This window comes from Nasonia vitripennis, chromosome 2, assembly GCF_009193385.2.
Source record: "Nasonia vitripennis strain AsymCx chromosome 2, Nvit_psr_1.1, whole genome shotgun sequence".
Taxonomy (NCBI): domain Eukaryota; kingdom Metazoa; phylum Arthropoda; class Insecta; order Hymenoptera; family Pteromalidae; genus Nasonia; species Nasonia vitripennis.
The window spans coordinates 30,021,606-30,040,591 of NC_045758.1; the positions used below are offsets into that span (position 1 = coordinate 30,021,606).

Sequence of the window (18,986 nt, forward strand, 5' to 3'; positions counted from 1 at the left end):
ATGTAAAATGCTATGGAAAACAAAATGTATGGAGAATTGCTATTTACTATATAAAAGAAAAAACAAAACTAGTATCAAAAAATCGTCATTTTTTCATTCACTTTCGCATACAACAGGAAAAAAAAAGGAAACGAAGAAAAGCAAAAAAGATTCAAGCAAAGCAGAAGAGAGTCGATTGCTTCGAAGCTACACCCAGATGATCAATTAAACGTGTGTGTGTAAATAAAAAAAAAAAAGGTTGCAAAAGGTGTCGGGAGTTGATAAAATAAGCATTGTTTATTTCATCGTCCACAAGTACAATTTATCGAGTTAAACGTACTGATTCGATCCAGCGGAGACACTTTTGCCAAACAAACAAAAAAAGTGAAGAAAATGGGAGTAAGAAATATGCGTTGACTCGTGATAATGTTAAAATGAAGAAACTCGATCTTTAACGCTATATTCAAATGTTTCTATGCGAGAACGATGAATCCGTTTTGCGTGTACTACGTTGTTTTCTTTGATTGTAACTTTAAAAGTCTTCGAACATATTCTAAGCACTTGATTGTACATAAGTATGTGATAAATATGCATATATATATGTAAATATAAATCGATTAATCTTTTTAACTTTTAATTATCGAATACCTGTAATTATGTTAAATCAAAAAATAAAGAAATCTTATGAATAAAAGAACTTTCAATGTACCAACCCAATTTTTTCATTCTTTGACCTTGTACCTTTGCAAGACAAGATGTAGCAACCAAAATCTTGAGAGATTTCAACAAATTGTTTCGATAATCGTACTTTTTAATAGAAAATAACAGAAATAACTTACAAATAGTAGATTTATTTACAGCGACGCGCGGAGTATCATACAATAAAGAAATACAAATTTAACTACTAAAATCTGTTGATACCTACAGTGACGTCAAATAATTCTTTGTTAACAAAATTTCCATTTTTGTCCACCATGTATTTTAATTTGGTGTCTCTAACCCTTAACGGGATATAGCTTTTTGCCGCAGTTCTGCCACTTGAAGTACTTAGCTGTAAATAAATGTTTCATGTAATAAAATTCACAAATAGTTGTTCCCAGCTACATAAAAATATTCATTACATTATTAACAGGCAGGGTCGTTGTGACTTCTCCTTTGAATGGATGGTAAGTAATTATAGTTACTGTTTTACCACCTTTATGAAGTACTATATACTTTACAGTCCGTTTTGTTATATACCATACTGTATAAAATATTGCAGGACCTGAAACAAAGATTTTGTTGGTGAAAATAAGTTTATTAGTCTGAGACTCGTGTGAACTCTTGATAAGTAGTAATATATTACAACCTGCTATACAGCCAACGGCAATAAATGCAAGAGGCAACGCATGCTCGTACAACCTTGTGAGCAGAGGTTTATCAGGGTTCCAAAGATTCTTACATAGAATCAGGAAAACATTGTCTGCCATAGCTAAGCAGCCGACTAATGCAACACCGCCAAATATTAGTGCACCTTTGTACAAGTAGGGTTTCTCAAATCTATACAGCATAACATTATTCTGAACTTTGGTGTTAACTTTCAAGGGATTTGTTTCAATAGGTTTTGGTTCTTTCCCTGGTATTACTAGCTTTGGACGAAAAAGTGACGTTGCTCTTTTGAAATAATGGCCCCATCCAAGATCATCTTTTCTATAACAATTTATTGTGTTACAGAAACATTTATAGCTTTCTTTCATCAAGCACATACATACATAACAAAAAAATCTTATAACAAATAATCATTCAAGAATTCAAACAATTATAACCATCAACCAATTGTAACCAATAATGAACAAAGTCATATTGGATGATATGTATAGAGTCTTACTTTGTTGATTTTTTCGACACCAACGTCCTCCAGGTGACGAATTGTCTAACGCCTAACGTAGACTGCTGCAGTTTATACTGTGACACTTCCTGAGAAAGGCATTGTTTAAACGTTTTTGCAACAGCAAGACCTCCAAAGTGCGGAGCAGCTCGGATGTGTAACCTAGAAACGGCTATCACAGCTCCAAACATCCCGAAGGCTCTGTAATGGTTACTTTTTCAGTTAGAAAAAATCTCTCACCAGGGGAAAAGACGCTTATTTCGGAGAGTCATTTACTTTTTATTACAATAAAGCTCAGTATAAGAAAGTCATAAAAAATTACACAGTGTTTTCCGCGAGCACAGCTGATCCTAACCTTAGCAGAACAGCAGCCGGCGATTTAAAAATATCTTCGACTCCCCCCTGTCGCGAATACTCCCAAACTCTTGCTCGTAAACCCTTTCTTATCGCTTACCGACATTCTGATTCTTATACCGACCGAGGTCGAGATCTCGCATATCATCAAAGTATTGCGAACTGAACCGGCAAATTCAAAAGCACTATTATCATCGCACCTCATCTGCAGAAATCTGCGGAAAAAGATTTTTTCTAAATTATTTTGGAATTCTGATGTTAGTTTTATGATCAGAAATCTTGAAAATCGTTATCAGAACGCATAATACTATACTAATAATAAAAACAATGGCTAATACTTATATACCCTAATATGCAAGTAGTACTAGTGTATAGCGTAAAAGGGGCGTATTTGGTTTATATCGTTGTTGCAATGTTAAATTCAAGCAAAAAGATGAATTTCTCACAGTAACATTTATTCTTTTAATTTATAATGATTTATTCTGTATCCGGAAGATTTTTTCGAGCTCCTTCTTTCGCAACAATAAAATCACGTCAGATTTCCCGCGCTGGCAGTACCACTTTTGGCATCATTTTTTCCCTGCATGCGTGCGCCAATTGTTGGTGTACCGCATGCCCAGATCGTCGCAGCAACATCAATTAAATAACAATTGGAGCGAGGGTGTATTGCACCCCGAGTATAGTTTATCCGCAGCTGTACTCTAAACACAACATTGTTGAGATGTGACTTCGCGCGGTGACAATATAGTGACCTTCGATTCTTTTTTGCAGAATACTAGTATATATAGGTATATAGGCACAAGTGCATCCGCGAATCGAACCGTGAAACGGGGAGACAATAGGTACAGCAGATCATCTCTAAATAAATTTTGAGTCAAAGAAGTGAGTTTTATAAGAATGTTTGGTACTGATTGTTCAATTGCGATTACACTTTGTGCAACAAAAAACAAACAAATATTTGCATTATTGCACATAGTTATGCGAGAGGATGGGAGACTTAAACTATCCTGATTTAAACTACCGTGGCAACCACGGGATGTCCTGGGAAGGTGCAGCTGGTTATCCGTCGGTCTACCGCGGCCGCGAGGTTATACGACCCCTCGACATACCAAACATACATCCACTCGTCGAGGACAGTCCACCTAACGACAATGGTAAGATCTGTCAATTGCTCTTTATTGTCTTCTTTTTATTTTCCAATGCCAAGAAAGTTGTTGGCTAACGCTTTATTTATTATAGATCAGGTGGTCAAACATTATATAGGTCGAGGATGTGGCCTTGCCAGTCTGATAACAGAGAATCTGCTGATACATCCTTTTCTAGTGTTACGGAGACAGTGCCAAGTTAATCCTATTTCCAAGAAGTATCATGTGGGACCGATAACTTTGATACCGGTGATGATAAGGCTGCATCAGACTCAGGGTTTGAATACGCTATGGAAAGGTATAGGGTCGGTTCTTCTGGTCAGAGGGTTGACCATGGCTGTTGAGGACTTGGTGTCCAAAGTTACACCTTGGCCCAAGTAAGTATTTAGTTCGTTGAACAGAATTTTGCATTTTTACTTTGTGAAGACTTTCAATACATTACTATTTCATCACAGAGAGATCACACACTTGTCGTTCAAGGCACTGGGACAGCACATCATTCTGAAATGCGTTTCCATTGGAATAGTCACACCTTTCTACTCAGCCTCACTAGTTGAGACTGTTCAGTCAGAGGTTGCTTCTGAAAGGCCGGGAGTTTTGGATGTATTTCGAGATGGAGCTATAAGATTACTTGAAGTGAGAAACAAAGGTCGTCTCATTCCAATTTATGCATTATTACCGCCAACAATCGCATGTGGAGTCATAAAGTACCTGTTTGCTATTTCTGTCAAAACAATTGCAAGTCACATAATGAGAACTAGGCACAAGTACACTCAGGAGTCACGAGTAAGTTAAAAATGTCTACATTTTGAAAATTTTGTGAGGCACACAAATTAAGGCCTTCATTTTCTCATTTTTTTTTCAGGGTGCATACAGCCGTGACATGTCTGAATCTGCTGCACAAGATATAGAAATACAAGCTATATTAATTTCCATGTGCACAGCTGATATAATTTTTTATCCTTTTGAAACTGTTATACAACGGTTGCACCTGCAAGGTACACGTACCATTATAGATAATTTAGATACTGGTCGTAGTGTGACAGCTTTGTTAACTGACTACAGTGGAGCTGTAGATTGTTATCGTAATATTATTTCTACTGAAGGTCCATTAGGTCTGTATAAAGGGTTCGGAGCCCTGATGATGCAGTTTGCGGTTCATGTCTTAGTATTAAAAACAACCAAATGGATTCTAACTGAGATAGGAACTATGTTAAAACCAAAACCAAAATTAACAAAGCCTCCACCGCCATCTTACTATAATGAAATTTGAGAATGTTTTTTTAGTAACTTTCAAATGAAATTTTTATGGTGTGATTTCTATACAACAAAACTCGCTTGCAGCTTTAATTTTTAATCATGTAATGAACATTTTTTCAGATATTAAGTTTACTATAATACAATGTATAAGAATTTTTATGATTTCTTCAGTAATCTTGTATATATTTGTGTAAAATTCACTAACTTTGGCTAAAAATAACTTATATGTAAATATAAATCCATATTAGCCAAATATACGTCGCTAGTCAGATTGTATAAAGAACATTTATAATGTTGTCAAAACGCAGACCTTGTGTGCAGAATACTAGTGATTGCTATAATTGGATGGATTATTAAAAAAGATCTATAGTTGAAAATAAAATTATCATAATTCCTTTTTTTGATAGATTTATTATAAACATAAGTATGTTCATACAATGTAAATTACCTATTGAGTTTTAGAAGATTTTTGAACCTCCTAAACAACAATATTCAAGAGCCATCTTACCTCATGCTTAGTCATAAAAAAAACTAACTTTAAATCTGTAATTTCAACTACAGAATCGAAGTCGGCTCTTGATTGCATCTTATAAATAAAGTATCTTTTTTTATATATTTTGTCTCGATGAGATTTTCATTGCAGGATAGACTTGTTAAATATTCACGAATTTTTAACTTTCTGGGTGTATTTTTTTAATGTTTTTCATTACTTATCTACTGCTATGTACAATATATTACAAATAATCTTTATCTATCTATTCGGGGTCGCATAAAAATAATTTATCCTTTTAATTACAATGCCAAATAGGTGCATCGAATCTCGATATTCCAGACAGATAAGAACTTTAATTTAAAATGAGCGAACTTCATTTTACTAAAACACGCGTCTTACGTTCTTTTTTTGATCATTTACGACACCCCTGTAATATTAATTGAAAATGTCAAACTTTGTATATACTTTAAATTTGGAAGGTCGACACTCAAGCACCTACACACAACATACTTGCACGCACACGAAAACACCAATTCAGAATAATATTGCCAATTTTTGTTTTTTTTTTCGAATAATTATTCTTGTCAGAGTAAATAATAGTGTTACCAAAATTCCATAGTGTTAATAATCGAAATTTTCTAATATCTTTTGTAAAAACATTTTCGAAATCATTAGAATTCAATTGCAAATTTAGCTGCGGAGAATAATCAGCATCGGGTCGCTGAACCATCTCGAGCTTTAATTGTGTGTTAATTGTGTACGTGCTGCGCTTGTTGAAGTTCATCCTCAACCGTAGTCTCACCGCCTCGTCGCACATATTGAGGTTTCTCTTGACCCCGAACACAACCTTCAGTTACGTGAACCATTACTACATCGCTTCCGGGAACGTCGAACATTGGCTCTAACAGGAGCGATTCCATTATAGCTCTTAGGCCTCTTGCACCAGTTTTTCGTTCCATTGCCATTGACGCTATAGCGTCCAGCGCTTCTGGAGTGAATGTGAGCTCCACCTGAAAGTAATCAAAATTTTGAATAAAATTGCGAATACGCTATGGTGTCAAAAAAACTTTATGGATATAGGTGACCCTTACTTTATCCATGGAGAACAACATCTGGTATTGAGGAACCATAGCGTTCTTCGGCTCCGTCAGAATCCTCACGAGCATTTCTCTATTTAAAGTGTGAAAGGGTACGAGTACTGGGAATCTACCGACAAATTCTGGAATCATACCAAAGTCAATAAGGTCTCTCGCCTCTACTTGACGGAGCAGAACATCTTTCTCTTTATTGTCGTCTTCCGTCGACGGAGACATGTTGGCTACATCAGCCAGACTGGCAGCTCGTCTTCCCGGGCTTTCTGAAGCCGGGGTAGCACCAAAGCCGAGATACTTTTCATTTTTTCTCCTCGAAACTAGTCGGTCCAAACCGTTGTAAGCACCAGATGCTACAAAGAGAATGTTCGTAGTGTCTACTTGCAGAGTATCTCCTCTCAGTTTTCTGGAACTATTTCTCTCTGGCACATTGACTATTGTACCCTCCAGCATTTTCAACATTCCTTGCTGTACGCCCTCTCCGCCGACATCTCTTAATTGATGGATTCCTGGCACTGCTCCTATTTTATCTACTTCGTCTAAGAACACTATTCCCATCTGTGCCCTATCGACGACGTAATTGGCATCTTGAAGCAATTTTGCTATTACACTTTCAATATCCTCTCCAACATATCCAGCTTGGGTGAGGGTAGTGCAATCACAAATGGCAAATGGAACATCGAGACACTGAGCTATAGTTTGAGCTAATAATGTTTTTCCTGATCCAGTGGGTCCCAGTAGCAGTATGTTGCTCTTTTCTAATTTTAGTTGGTGATGCTTGCTATCCAATATATCTGAGCCAGGAACTGACTGAGCGCCAGCAGGTGGCTTTTGTTGTTGATCGTTGCCAGGAGGAACATGTTGAAAACCGACGCCTAATGAGTTTCCAATACTAGAAATATGGAGAAGATCTAGAAAAGAAAAGAGTTAATTTAAATTTCTTTTTGGTACACAAAAACTATTTCTGACTAAGTTAAGAATTTTGAAATAGCGAAAGCACTGGTAATGACTAAATTCTTATTTACGTGGCTTGAGACCTCTGTGAGTAAAAGGATGATTGAGATCTTGATTTCCCACTGGAGCTGCATTGGTTTGCGCTGCATTCTGAAGTGGAAGATTGTTGTGAATTCTTTTATAGTGGTTGTATACAGCTACACTCAAAACTTTCTTGGCATATTCTTGGCCAACGACGTGCTTGTTTAAATACTCAAAGATCTGAAAAATGAATGTGTTTCATTAAATTTGCACTCAATCTAAATGAAAATGTACTCGTGAGTGTATTTACTTTTTTAGGAGGGGGAGGTGGCTTCCTGTAGAATCCTTGCTTTGGATCCTCAGGTCTCAGAGCTTCCTTGAGACTCCTCTTGGAATCAATCTCAGATAGAACGACAAAGAAGTGATGACACTTTTCACATTTCACAAACCTAGTTGAAGCTACAAGGAAAACAATTTACTTTCATTAGTTTTTCATTGATACAATAAAATTGTACTTGACCTTATTAAATCATGAACTTACAGACAAATGTTTCAACATGCGTACAAGGGTCCCCGCACTTTGGACAAATAAGATTGTTTTTCTTATCTCCACCACCACCTGTCGTTCCACCTGCAGCTGCACTGCTTCCTGTAGTTTCATTACTAGGAGGAGTAGGTTCTGTTGGAGCTTTTGCCAAGACTCCAGTAGTCTTCAAGGTTCGAGATGCGACAACTCTTGCAATTTTATGCACTAAACACGCAGTAATATCAATAATTAAATAAGTCAAGTGGCAAGTAAATAAAGACTTTATCAAAAAGAAGATAAGAGATTACAAGCATCAACATATTGCAAGGTAATCATGAAAAAAAAACTGTGTATAAACTCTACAGTCAAGATGGATAAACAATTAGCATATCATGTAAATAAAATTAAGAGACTCACCGTGGTTAGAGACATGATGCGAGGACACCAGCCGGCTGGCACCGATCAGGCAGCATCTCACCGAACTCATATTGATCGATTCGGATAAATCACAGAGCCAAACCAGCAGCAGGAGTTAAATGTCCAGTTTGAATCCGAGCAAAGATCTGCAACATCCGAGAGTAATGTATATATACACGTACAATATACACGTCACAATAGGATATATATTACAAGGTCAAGTGACAACTTGCAATATTGAGAGTGCACGCGTCAGTGGGCAATTTCGTAATTACGAGCGCTTTACTGCGAGTAAGAGCTTATGCCTTATCAAGAAAGAAAATTTCGCCGTACAACATTAACGTATACAAGACTGAAATCAAGCTACAACGAACGTATCGACTAAGTGTACTGCCCGTGTCTGTGTATACATACACAGACGCTAATGCGCAGGTTATGTGCATTTATTTAAATATAAAAGAATAAGTACGCAATCCCCGAGAATGTTTTTTCTGCGCCCGTAGCTGAGTATTTTTAAAGCGGTTAAAACGTCGCGACGCAGAAGCGAATCTCGCCAACAACCAGACCTCCCTGGGTTTATATATCCATTATGTTTATGAAAAGTGCGCCACATACAATGGCGTATCCGCACTAACCTGCAGTGTATATATAACTATATAAGCCACCGAGAGAGATATATGTCCTTACGTATATCGAGAGATCCGCGCACCAGCTGATGAGAGTATCAAGGATGAATCAATAAGCTCATCGTCGGAACACAAAAATCACGGGCGACTCGATGGGGGGCCAGAGCGCCGCGCGCGTATCAAAAGCGTAAAATCGTCCAAAAGAAGAAAAAAGCAGCCAAAGAGGCTGACGTATCAAAAAACGGAGCAGTAGGCGTATACGAAAAATACACACGAAAACGAAACAATCGCGAGCACAATAAAATCACGGTCGCGTTATATACACCACTGCAGAGAGCAGAGAGCAGAACAGCCGATTATCGCGGAGCAGCGATAAAATCGTCGTCGCGCGAGCGAATCACGTCTACGCGTTTTTCCGCGATGGGTGTTCCGAGCAGAAGCGACGATAAAAATTGCATCGACCGAAGCGAAAGGTGAGCTCCGATACTATAGCGACTCAATGTGCATATCAGCTGACCTACGGCTGTATTTGTAAATATGCGAGAATTTCGGAGTGGAATACAGTGTGTGAGGGAGTGAGTTAACGATTGTTATGGATTTGTCAATCAAGAAAGACGACACGAACCTTGTTGCTGCCGTTGCTCGGAGTTGTCCACGGTTCAGCTGTTCGCCAATGCACTGCTCTCTGCGCTGCGCTGCTGCGCTGCTCCACTTCAAGATGACACGGCTGGCATTATAGTGTGTAAACATACGCAAAAACGGGTGGGCGTCGTTGAGGTATTCTCTATATAAAAATATCCGCGAGTAATAATAGTATTTTGGAGTAGCGAGTATAACGTGTTCGGTGGCTGTGATGTGTCTCGGAGTTCTAGGACCTACTTTGCAACGATACTACCTAGGGACGACCTACTACTTGGCTTTATTCTGGCATTGGTGCGGAGCGACACCTACGACTGCCGATATGATATCGTTCGGGAGCAGACTTACCAACAGTGTTCGCTAGGATGATTGTTGTTTGGTTGTTTTTTAATTTTCGAGACGATAGGGAGGGGGATCGTTTTCTTGCGAAGTCTTGAACTTGAGCTATCGATGCATTGGGTGAGCGAAGGGTTTAAAAGGACGAGAGGATTGGGAAATTCGGAAACTAGATCATAGCAGGGAATCTGCGTCGTCGGGCTTGTTTTGGCTGTTCTGCTACATAGAGCTGACGCACGAGCGGAAACACGTGTATGTTGCCAGCCAGCTGTATGCATGTGTCGGCGTTTCTTCACCAGTTACGGAACGCTCTGCCGTTATATAGTTTTCTTCGTTATATTTTTGCCTGATTAAATTACGTCGTCGCAAAATGAGTAAGGCGCAGATAAATAACGAGGTAGGTTCTAAATTAACGTTACTTGTTACAATTTTTGGTTATGTGTGCATGTGTTTATCTTGGAGGTTATGTAGCATAGTGATAAACATTCAATTTCAATTTAATGTTTATCAACAAAGTATGCTTTTGTATTTTCTCGAAAATGAGCAGGAAAATTCTTCTTTTAAAGTAGTTCTGTTGAAAAAATAATGATGAGTTTAAAAGCATAGATGCATGCATTTCCTTCTTTTATTTGTACGCACCACTTACATCTGTATTTATTTACTTTGCAGATTATACTTTTGAGAGGCAGTGTGGAGCAAGCACGAGTACAGCTTATTGCAAAACTCGCAAGAGATGCGTTTAAATTACGCAAGAAGAAAGGAACTGAACAGCAGAAAGCTAAAAATGTTAGAAAGGCAGATAAGATAGCTGCTGAAATCCTTGCAATCAAGAAAGTAAAAAAGGATGAAATCACAAAATTTATTTTGTCAAACCCATTGAACTTGGATGAGATTCTTAAGGATCAGAAGGCAGAACCTCTGACTAGAATTATGGCTAGGATTGCAAACCATAAAAAGTTCAGTCAAAAAATTGCTGAATTCAAAAGCAAGTATCCTAATTATGCAGAATTTTTAGGCCCTGGAAGAAGAAAGAAGGCGATAAGCGAATGGAAGGAAAATAAGAAATCAAGGAAAGCTCAGAAAGAGGAAAATGATGAATCCAGTAAGAATGCTAGCGATGCAGAGGCCTCAGAGAACAATGATGAAAGTTCAGACAATGGATCTGAGGCCAATGATGACGATGAAGTAAGCGAAGGTGAGGAGGTGACATCAGATGTTGTCGAGGAAAAAGAAAGCGAAGATTCAGTTGAAGAGAAGGTAACAACTGCAAAAACTGCTAAAATAAAGAAAAGCAAAAAGATAGATAAGGAGAATGTCAAGAGTACAAATGTTGTAAAAGGAAAAAAGAACAAAAAGCTTGAAGTAAAAGATATTGTGGAACAAGAAAAAGATAGTGATGACTCAGAAGAAGAGGATGTAAAGAGTAATATTGTAGAATCAGAATCAGTACAAAACGGTACAGTAAAGAAGGAAAAGCCCAAAAATTCGTTAGGAAAACGAAAGAAAGCAAACAAAGAAGAGAAGCAAAGTACAGATAAAGATACAAAACCAGATGTTAAAAAGAAAAAGAGTGATACCTCAAAAGTTATCAGTAAGCAAGCCATTGTAAAGAAGTTTACTGATATACTGAAAGAAGAGGAATCCAAACCAGAGATGCAACCAGAAATCAATTCTGATTCTGAGAGATCAAACCTCAAGATAGAAAAAGAAGTAGATTCATTTTTCTTCTCTGGAGATGGGGGTGAAAATTATTTGAGCGTTGTTCTTCCTAAAAATAATTCGAACGAAGACGAAGAAGAATACGGGAATGACAGGTTCAACAAGAAACATTTTTCACGGCAGCAGAACGACAAATTCTTCAGCAAAGTTAACAAATTCCAAAATAACGGTCCCAATAATTACAACTCGAACAGGCAAGACTCGAGATGGGAAGGTCAGCGCGATAACGAGAGACCTTACGGCAGGGATAAACCAGGATTCAATAAATTTAACGGCAGATCGAACGACAGATTCAATGACAGGCCTAACAACAGATTCAATGGCAAGCCAAACGACAGGTTCAACGACAGGCCCAACAACAAATTCAACGACAGGCCAAACAACAAATTCAATGACAGGCCCAACAACAAATTCGGCAATGACCGCAACGACAAGCCTTTCAAAAAGCACGGCAAGGACAGCTTCGAGAGCAAGAGTAACGAGGTTCTGCATCCATCCTGGGAAGCCAAGAAGAAGCAGCAGGACATTCTGAAAAAAGGATTCCAAGGGAAGAAGATCGTTTTCGGCGACGATCTGTGAAAAAAAAATTGTTGGTAACGCGTTGAGTTTTGTAACATACTTTGTACATATTACGTTATGTATTTTTCAATAATAAAACACGAAAGTTTAAAAAAAATGTATAATGCAACATTTATTTCTCTTTGCATAACAGTGATAATATAGGAGTGCAAACCATATCCGTGCCGGTCGGAGGATTCAAGTGGAAATCGCGGAACGATCGCAAGGTCCGCACGTTGAAATCTACCACAGTCTTTTTATACGAGTATAAAAAATAAGCTGCGATCTTCGCTATCGTATAATATAAGGCCCGTATCAAAGGGACGTCACAATTTTATGTACAATTGTTCCACGGCATAGCGCATTCACTCGCTCGTCTCAATCATCGAATGAACGAGAGACGTTTATTAGAATAACAAAAAGAAAGAATTCATTGACGCTGCATCATAATCATCATCAGTCCGCGAGCGCAGTGATTCCCACTAAACTCCCTCGCCAGCGGGTACAAGACGTATAAAAGGAAGGCAAAGAAAATCTTGTCTGTTTATGAATCTTCTCGCCGAGTCGTCCGACAAAAGGCCCATCCATCAAGCTGCGGAGAGATAAGCCTGCACCTAGTCGGGAAAAGAAGAAAAGCGGCTCTACTTCTTCTTGGACAGCGTGCGCTGCTTCTCGGCGTGAGTGACGAGCTGCGAGTCGAGCGGAAGTCCCTTCCGGCGACGCACCGCGTCTATGTACTTTTTGGCGCGATTTCCGCTGTCCGCCTTCTCGCCGAAGTGCAGGTACTCGTCTTCCGTCGACGGCACCCAGAACGGATCCTGCTCGATCACCTGAAATGTCATGCGAGAGCGTGAGAATTTTTCTCTCGTAGAAGAGAGCCAGGGGTGTCTGTGTCTGTGAGTGTGTGTGTGTATAATATGGCTGCTGTGCAGTTGCGCCCGCTGCTGCGATGCACATGTTGGCATATAAGTAGGGGTAGTGCGTAGAAGCGCCTTGACGCACGTGGGATATATATTGTGTGTGTTGTGGATGTGTGCTATTGGCACCTATTATAGAGGTGTGGGATGATGTCGCTTTTGTTGTGTATAGAGGAAGACGCAGCGGACAATGGGGTTAGGATAATATTGATTTTTGATGGCTGTATCTTATTTTTATACCCTGGAATGTTGATGGATCATTTTTTTGTCTACGGAGCTTTTGGAATGGAAAAAGGAAGAGAGGAAGCGTAATGGATAGATAAAGCGTTTTTAGGTAGCCGCGGGTAGAGAGATAAAAATTCAATTTGGAGCTCGAGGGAAAATTTGATGATTAAAAAAGCCGAAGCGGGTACCAGATTACGCATATAATTAACGAATTTTTCGAATTCTTTGACGCTCTTTCGTATTTTAAACTCGAAGAATTTTATAACGCGAGCCTAGAATAGCGTGCTATAACGTGGTCGTTAAATTTATAAAATCGATTCTGTAAAAAGTTCGACGCGGCGTTAAAAATAAAACCGGTCAATCATTTATAAGCAGCACTGCACTTCTGCGTCGGCTAAGAATAAAATTTAAAAATATACATTCACACTTCTGAACCATCTCCGTTAATCATACGTTAACACGTTATAAAAAAAAAATCACCCGCACCCGCCGCGTAACAATTAAAAAGCCGAGCATAAACCGCACACTCGTTCCATAAATTCAAAAGCCCTCTCTCCAGCACACAATCACGGCGCATCTTCTCTGAAATCGAACGCCGAAATCTCCCTCCGAAAAAAAAAGAACCAACAAGGCAGGCCCTCGATCTCCATCGCAGGTGCGCGCCGTGCGCGCACGTGAAAATCGTACATAAATCCCCCGACTGCTCTCTTCTCGCCGGGGCCAATTAGCCGGGGCGCGCGTATATATATTATACGCGCGGGCACGCGAAATATATTTCCTTCCTCTCTCGTAAAAATGTAAATCGCTTGGCCCTCGAAGCCGGCACGTATATGTGTGTGTGTGTAGAGCGAGATATAAGGCTCGCACACAGGTATACATAACGTATCCGAGATGGAAGATAATTCCTCCGGTGAGGCTATATGTACGTGTGCGTAAGAGGGGAGAGATAGAGAGAGAGAGCTACCGGAATTTCGTGAATGAAAGAGCGTAGCAGGAATACAAACGCGCTGATGGTTCTCCCTCGTGTGTGTGTATAATGCGAGACAAGAGTTTATCTGTCCCGGGGCCTTGCGTAAGCCGGTAGCGCTCCGAATTAAGCCTCTCACTCTTGAGCGGCATTCCTCCTCCTTCTTCTTCTTCCTCCTCGTTTCTTTTCAGCTCTTTTTACTTTCTTACGCATCACGGAGCCGCCGCGGCTACTGTACGTGTGCGGACGACACCTATACCTATAGTATACCGCATATAACGCGCGTAAGACGAGCGACAAATTGGCTTAAGGATTATCGTACCGAGAGCGGCTTTGATGGATGCTGCTTTTCCGGACGGCGTTTCCTGTCTCTCGCATAGTCGCACACACAGAGACAGAGTAATAACAAGAGAGAGAGAGAGAGAGAGAGAGAGAAAAAAGGGCGCGGAGAGCAATGTGCGCGCAGTGGGCTCTCTTTTTATAGCTATATCCGAGAGAGTTTTCTCAGGGGCCGTCTCTCGACTGTGCGCGGCTGCTGCTGCGTGTATTGAAATTTCCAAGACGCGGACACCTGCCTCTGGATTCCCAGGAGCCAGAGGAAGCGAAGAAGGAATAGATGCTGCTGCTGAAGAGTGAGTGAGAGAGAGAGAGAGAGAGAGAGATCAACCGGTGGTGCTGTAGAGCAGCAGCAGCAGCCGCCGAGAGAGGAGCAGATGGCAGAGGCACAGAGCTGCGCGCGAGTTTTTGTTTCGGGAGAGATTTGTTTTCGTGGCGGCGGCAGCAGCCTGCGCACACACAACCTGCCACCCTCTTGGGCTTTTTCTCTCACGCGCTCTAGTGCAGTGTGCGTAACGCGCGAGCGATGATGCACTTCGGAAACGCGATGTATACTGGCTGCAGCTGAAAAGTAGAGTATATAGCGGGAAGTGCTTTATGGGAAAAAGCCACGTCGCTGAGGAGAGCAGAAGGAGAGACCAGTTTTTCGGTACGAGCTTTTTACAACTTGTTGAGTCGAGCGAGGAGAGGCGGTTCATTCACTAGCTGTATATACTACTACTCATTCTTGTTTACAGGAAGTTCCTCCTCAGCGCTTTCCTTCCTCGGACGCGGAGTGCGATGTCGCGTTTTATTTATATGTACGTGCGCGAATCCGCGCTTAACAGGAAGCGGCTTCGTTGAGATACTGGGAAGTGGGAACAATTTTCGTTGAAGGAGTACTAGCTTGTATGCCTTAGGTTTGTTAGGTCGTAGGTTGGGCAAATCGATTGGCGAACTTTTTGGCGAATGGCTGTTAAAAATAAGGCGATATAACGCTGGATTTTTCCCAATATTCCCTATCCGCTTCACGCGACCTAACAAACCTAGCGTATAAGATCAGGTATACGTGCCTTCGAAACTTATTTCCAACTTCCAACTACCGAGTCGTTGCCCGTCTACTCTGGATTTGCACGTATACGCTCCTTCTCGTTTCTTCTTCTTCCTCTTCTTTACCTCCTTCTTGCCTACTTTAATCCTGTATGTGTGTGTGTGTGTGTGTGTGTGTGTGCCCGAGCGTTGCCTTGGCTTGTGCGGGCTTTTGAACAATCCTTTTGTTGCAGCGATTTCTTCCTTTTTCTAAGGGGTAGGCGGAACTGTTTACGATGTTTGCGCGGTTAATGTGTTTATTTTGAGCGATAATCTGCGCGGTACTTCTCCCGGCGGCCTTTTCGTGCATCAGCAGCTCGGTGTGTGCGTATGCATCTGTGTTTGCTTGAATGGAATTTTTGAGGGGGTGGAGATTTGTTGACCCGTGAAAATTGTTACCGGCTGATTACACGAGAGTTTTCATTGTTTATTATGATGGGTTGGGTGCACCTTTTGAGATTACGGCTGGGGCGCATTTTTTCTTTGCTTGGACTGTGGATTACTTTTAGGCGAAATGCGGCACGATTTTCTCTAATGTCCGGTCGGGGAGATTAATGGCTAACGTAAGCAAATTCTATATCCCGTTTCCGGTCCTCTTCGTCGAAAAGTCTTGCAAGCTCAACGTTCTGGATTGTAGCCTACTCTGAAAAAAAATCAACAATTCAGCAGCCACTTCAGAAAAATCATTTCCGTTCTCCATCGATCAGCAAACACCAACCATCGCGCATCTCTCAGAACCTTGCGCGCATTTCCAAGTCCATTCATCCCTCCGATATTTCGCAGAAAGCCTTCATAGACAAAAGGTCGATAAAAATCTCCTTCGCAGCCAAGTCTCTCCACGTGCAGACTTCCAACTCATCAATGGGGGGGCAAAGGCAGCAGCAGCGATTCTAATGAATGAAGCTCTCCGCCCTCTCGAGAGAGGTCCTCTCTTCATTTCCGAGGCGAAAACCGAGAATTAACGCCGCTGCGCTAAGCCGCTCATCTGCAGCGCAGTGTATATAGGTATACCTGCGAACACGGAGGGCCTCCTACCTGGTGAGAGCTTTCCCTTTTTCCAGACACGCCCTGGCGTGTGTATGTATACCTATGCATTGTACACAGCCATAGGAAAGCCAGCCGGCCGTCGATAACTTGACTCCTCTTCTGAATTCTACCGCCGCCGCGTTCCTCCTGTCACCGCTTTATTGTCCGGCGAACAATGACACCACGGGGGATTGAAACTTACACCCTTGAGAGATGCTGCTGCTTCTTTTTTGTGTGTCTGCAGCGTGCGTCGACGCGCGCCCGCGAGCGAGAGCTTAATACGTAAACGCGGCGCGCGCGCTTTACGCGTTCCCGGAAATTCGCAGCTACGAGAGCTGTCCCCCCCTCCTGCGGCGTTTCTTTCGAGAAACGAGCGTCTCCCATTCTTCTTCCTCTCTTCGGATTCGAGGCTTCATTCATGGCCCACACTGCTGCAGTCAATGGCATTCCTCGAGAGAGAGAGAGAGGATATCCTTCGTCTGCAGCAGTGCAGTGTAATTGAGAAGAGAGCCGGACAATTCGACTGTTGTGACCGGCACTTGACACGCCCTGTATGCGATAAATTTTTCCTCTTTTGCCACTAGGAGAGAGAAGAGAGCCTCTTGTTGTGCTATGGAGAGATCATTCGTTCGATATTAGAGCTTTCGGGGAAACTCGATGGGGATGCGCGTAAGTGTGGTGGCAAGACGAGATCATCGTGAATGAGGTCTTTTCTTTTCGAGCACCTGGACGTGGATGTTGTTCTGAAAATTGGCGATCGTAGCTTGTTGAATGAAGGCTGTTCCGTGAAATATGCTCGTGTGATTTATGGAGTGATTCGACGGCTTAATTCTTTCCTGGTATGAATTCTTGAATCGCATTATGGGGATTATATCGTGCTTACATATAGATTTTCTTGAGAATTGCTTGGGCTCGTTTTCGTTTGAAATTGCTAAATTGTTTATGTAAATAACCAAGCATTTCCGACCTCGTCGATCATCGCGAGCAAAAAAAAAACAGAAGCATTTCCACAGACCGGCAATACTAATGACACAACAACTCAACGACAGAAAAAAAAAACCCTCTCCCGCAATATCGGTGACTTCCACCTACTCGTTCGCTATTAATTACCGGCTCCAATTATTCAATTTCAAAAGCAAAGTTTCATTTCGTCCGGCGAAAAAAAACGTCTTTCCTCTCTTTTTTCCTCCCGACCAGAATATCCGGGGCCCGAAGCGTAAGTATATCCATTACCGCGCCGCCGAGGCGTGTTATACGATTGAATCATTGACCGCCGCTTCAACTAGCGGCGGCGTCTCGAGAAAAAATCCTTTAATTGTCGGATGACTCGCGTCTCGTCCCATTTCCCCGGGCCGAAAGCCTATGACTCTTTTTCTCTCTCCGGCTCGACGTCTCAACGACGTCGAGCATCATCGGAGACGTCGGTGTACATCAAGGTGTAGCGAGACGATGATGAATGAAAATAAGGCACGTCGTTATTGCTCGTTGGTATTAATTTACGCTGGAAATGTCGAAAAGTGAGGCTTGTGTTTATATAATATATAAGAGATATAAGACTCGAGAGCCGGAAGCGAAAATTAGAATATGGCAGCAGAGTTGCTTCAGGGAATCGAAAGGAAATAAGGTGTAGCGGAAGTGTGATTGCTCAAATGCCGGCGGTTTCTCAGTAAGGTGTGTGTGTTGTAGACATTATAATATCGCAGCAGCGGCAGAAAGTTCAATCTGCTGACAATCGAGTTTGAGGAAATTCGCGAGTGGCTTACCTCCCAGTGACTGAAAACGAGCTGAGGACTGGCCAGTCCGGAAGTCTGTGTGCGCAGCTCGTTGGCCAAATGAAAGCTCTCGGGCACAGGTAGAAGTGCGAGAACACGAAATTGACCACCGAAACCAGCGCTGTCCGCTGCGATCACTCGACCTTGTCTCCTGCCGAACACCGCGTACAGCTTTCCTGGAAAAGAGATTTGCCTTTTTTTATTGTTCTGACCTTTTGTTTGAATGACTGGCACGTGATTGCTCTTTTTTCATTGTTATTATGTATACGCGCGCAGCGAATGATGCAGTGAAAATATTTTAATTGGGTTGTTAGCTAGCTGCATGTGTTGAAAAATTATTTGCATTTAGCGTATAGGGCGCGTATGATTTTACACAATATGCATTGTGTGTTTCAATAGACTTGCGAAAGGGATTCTTTTATTATTCTGACTAACGTTGTGTCAGGTAGGCTATGTTGCAATAAAAAATTGATAAAAAAACTCGTTCAAACTTGAACAAATAAAAAAAATTAAAAATCCCCCATAACGAAGCCGCACCCACATATCCAATTTGTTTAATTTGAAAACCGTCACGACAACCCGTATACCCCATCACAGCTCTCGTCGTCTTCAGCATCAACTAATATCCGCACGCGTGCTTAAAAACTCGAGAAAAAGCGAGTAGAAGCGATGACGTTGTTCATTGAGATG

At 41.3% G+C, this 18,986-nt stretch overlaps 5 protein-coding genes across 14 annotated transcripts in view; 2 read left to right on the forward strand and 3 right to left on the reverse strand.

The window, feature by feature from the left end:
- Nucleotides 1-253: 253 nt before the first annotated feature.
- Nucleotides 254-2,263, reverse strand: LOC100678230. The gene is made up of 5 exons (XM_031924921.2): nucleotides 2,169-2,263; nucleotides 1,847-2,047; nucleotides 1,328-1,668; nucleotides 1,101-1,243; nucleotides 254-1,030 (listed from the first exon to the last, which is right to left on the reverse strand). Exons 2-5 carry the CDS (start codon nucleotides 2,035-2,037, stop codon nucleotides 884-886), a joined length of 822 nt encoding a protein of 273 aa, XP_031780781.1. The 5' UTR covers nucleotides 2,038-2,047; nucleotides 2,169-2,263; the 3' UTR covers nucleotides 254-883.
- Nucleotides 2,264-2,769: 506 nt separating this feature from the next.
- On the forward strand, nucleotides 2,770-5,216 carry LOC100121629 (solute carrier family 25 member 46). The gene is made up of 5 exons (XM_001605188.6): nucleotides 2,770-3,082; nucleotides 3,177-3,354; nucleotides 3,440-3,722; nucleotides 3,801-4,131; nucleotides 4,211-5,216. Exons 2-5 carry the CDS (start codon nucleotides 3,189-3,191, stop codon nucleotides 4,616-4,618), a joined length of 1,188 nt encoding a protein of 395 aa, XP_001605238.1. The 5' UTR covers nucleotides 2,770-3,082; nucleotides 3,177-3,188; the 3' UTR covers nucleotides 4,619-5,216.
- LOC100121647 (ATP-dependent Clp protease ATP-binding subunit clpX-like, mitochondrial) lies at nucleotides 4,997-9,678 on the reverse strand. 8 transcript variants are annotated; one of them, XM_016982475.3, is made up of 7 exons: nucleotides 9,359-9,678; nucleotides 8,108-8,253; nucleotides 7,706-7,915; nucleotides 7,475-7,623; nucleotides 7,227-7,404; nucleotides 6,190-7,100; nucleotides 4,997-6,108 (listed from the first exon to the last, which is right to left on the reverse strand). In XM_016982475.3, exons 2-7 carry the CDS (start codon nucleotides 8,175-8,177, stop codon nucleotides 5,848-5,850), a joined length of 1,779 nt encoding a protein of 592 aa, XP_016837964.1. In that variant the 5' UTR covers nucleotides 8,178-8,253; nucleotides 9,359-9,678; the 3' UTR covers nucleotides 4,997-5,847. The 8 variants fall into 8 exon arrangements, with proteins under 8 accessions (XP_016837964.1, XP_001605256.2, XP_032453199.1 ...); XM_001605206.6 differs by having other exon boundaries at nucleotides 7,215-7,404; nucleotides 9,359-9,630; XM_032597308.1 differs by lacking the exon at nucleotides 9,359-9,678 and adding an exon at nucleotides 8,743-9,142.
- A 72-nt stretch (nucleotides 9,679-9,750) lies between these two features.
- LOC100121666 (serum response factor-binding protein 1) lies at nucleotides 9,751-12,103 on the forward strand. Its single transcript, XM_001605226.6, has 2 exons — nucleotides 9,751-10,105; nucleotides 10,378-12,103. The coding sequence occupies exons 1-2, from the start codon at nucleotides 10,079-10,081 to the stop codon at nucleotides 12,004-12,006; spliced, it is 1,656 nt and encodes a 551-aa protein (XP_001605276.2). The 5' UTR covers nucleotides 9,751-10,078; the 3' UTR covers nucleotides 12,007-12,103.
- LOC100121680 (elongation factor-like GTPase 1) overlaps nucleotides 12,093-18,986 on the reverse strand; it is a 65,903-nt gene continuing 59,009 nt past the window's right edge. For 2 of the 3 annotated variants that reach the window (XM_031924541.2, XM_031924540.2), the window contains exons 6-7: nucleotides 18,288-18,472; nucleotides 12,093-12,815 (exon numbers count right to left, since the gene is read on the reverse strand). In XM_031924541.2, coding sequence (XP_031780401.1) covers nucleotides 12,442-12,815; nucleotides 18,288-18,472 — 559 coding nt within the window. In that variant the 3' untranslated portion in view covers nucleotides 12,093-12,441. The remainder of the gene's footprint in view (nucleotides 12,816-18,287; nucleotides 18,473-18,986) is intronic. The other variant, XM_032597306.1, reaches the window with a different exon arrangement.

What these genes read in the sequence shown, in the direction of transcription:
- LOC100678230 (XM_031924921.2), bottom strand. Translation starts at nt 2,037, where the DNA reads ATGTTTGGAGCTGTGATAGCCGTTTCTAGGTTACACATCCGAGCTGCT. An exon ending in TGCCGTTGGCTGTATAGCAG is followed by an intron (nt 1,244 to 1,327) that starts GTTGTAATATAT and finishes TCTTTGTTTCAG; the next exon opens with GTCCTGCAATATTTTATACA. An exon ending in CGACCCTGCCTGTTAATAAT is followed by an intron (nt 1,031 to 1,100) that starts GTAATGAATATT and finishes ATTTATTTACAG; the next exon opens with CTAAGTACTTCAAGTGGCAG.
- LOC100121629 (XM_001605188.6), top strand. Translation starts at nt 3,189, where the DNA reads ATGGGAGACTTAAACTATCCTGATTTAAACTACCGTGGCAACCACGGG. An exon ending in AAAGTTACACCTTGGCCCAA is followed by an intron (nt 3,723 to 3,800) that starts GTAAGTATTTAG and finishes ATTTCATCACAG; the next exon opens with AGAGATCACACACTTGTCGT. An exon ending in AGTACACTCAGGAGTCACGA is followed by an intron (nt 4,132 to 4,210) that starts GTAAGTTAAAAA and finishes TTTTTTTTTCAG; the next exon opens with GGTGCATACAGCCGTGACAT.
- LOC100121647 (XM_001605206.6), bottom strand. Translation starts at nt 8,177, where the DNA reads ATGAGTTCGGTGAGATGCTGCCTGATCGGTGCCAGCCGGCTGGTGTCC. An exon ending in GCATGTTGAAACATTTGTCT is followed by an intron (nt 7,624 to 7,705) that starts GTAAGTTCATGA and finishes TTTTCCTTGTAG; the next exon opens with CTTCAACTAGGTTTGTGAAA. An exon ending in TCACAGAGGTCTCAAGCCAC is followed by an intron (nt 7,101 to 7,214) that starts GTAAATAAGAAT and finishes TTTCTTTTCTAG; the next exon opens with ATCTTCTCCATATTTCTAGT.
- LOC100121666 (XM_001605226.6), top strand. Translation starts at nt 10,079, where the DNA reads ATGAGTAAGGCGCAGATAAATAACGAG. An exon ending in AGGCGCAGATAAATAACGAG is followed by an intron (nt 10,106 to 10,377) that starts GTAGGTTCTAAA and finishes TTTACTTTGCAG; the next exon opens with ATTATACTTTTGAGAGGCAG.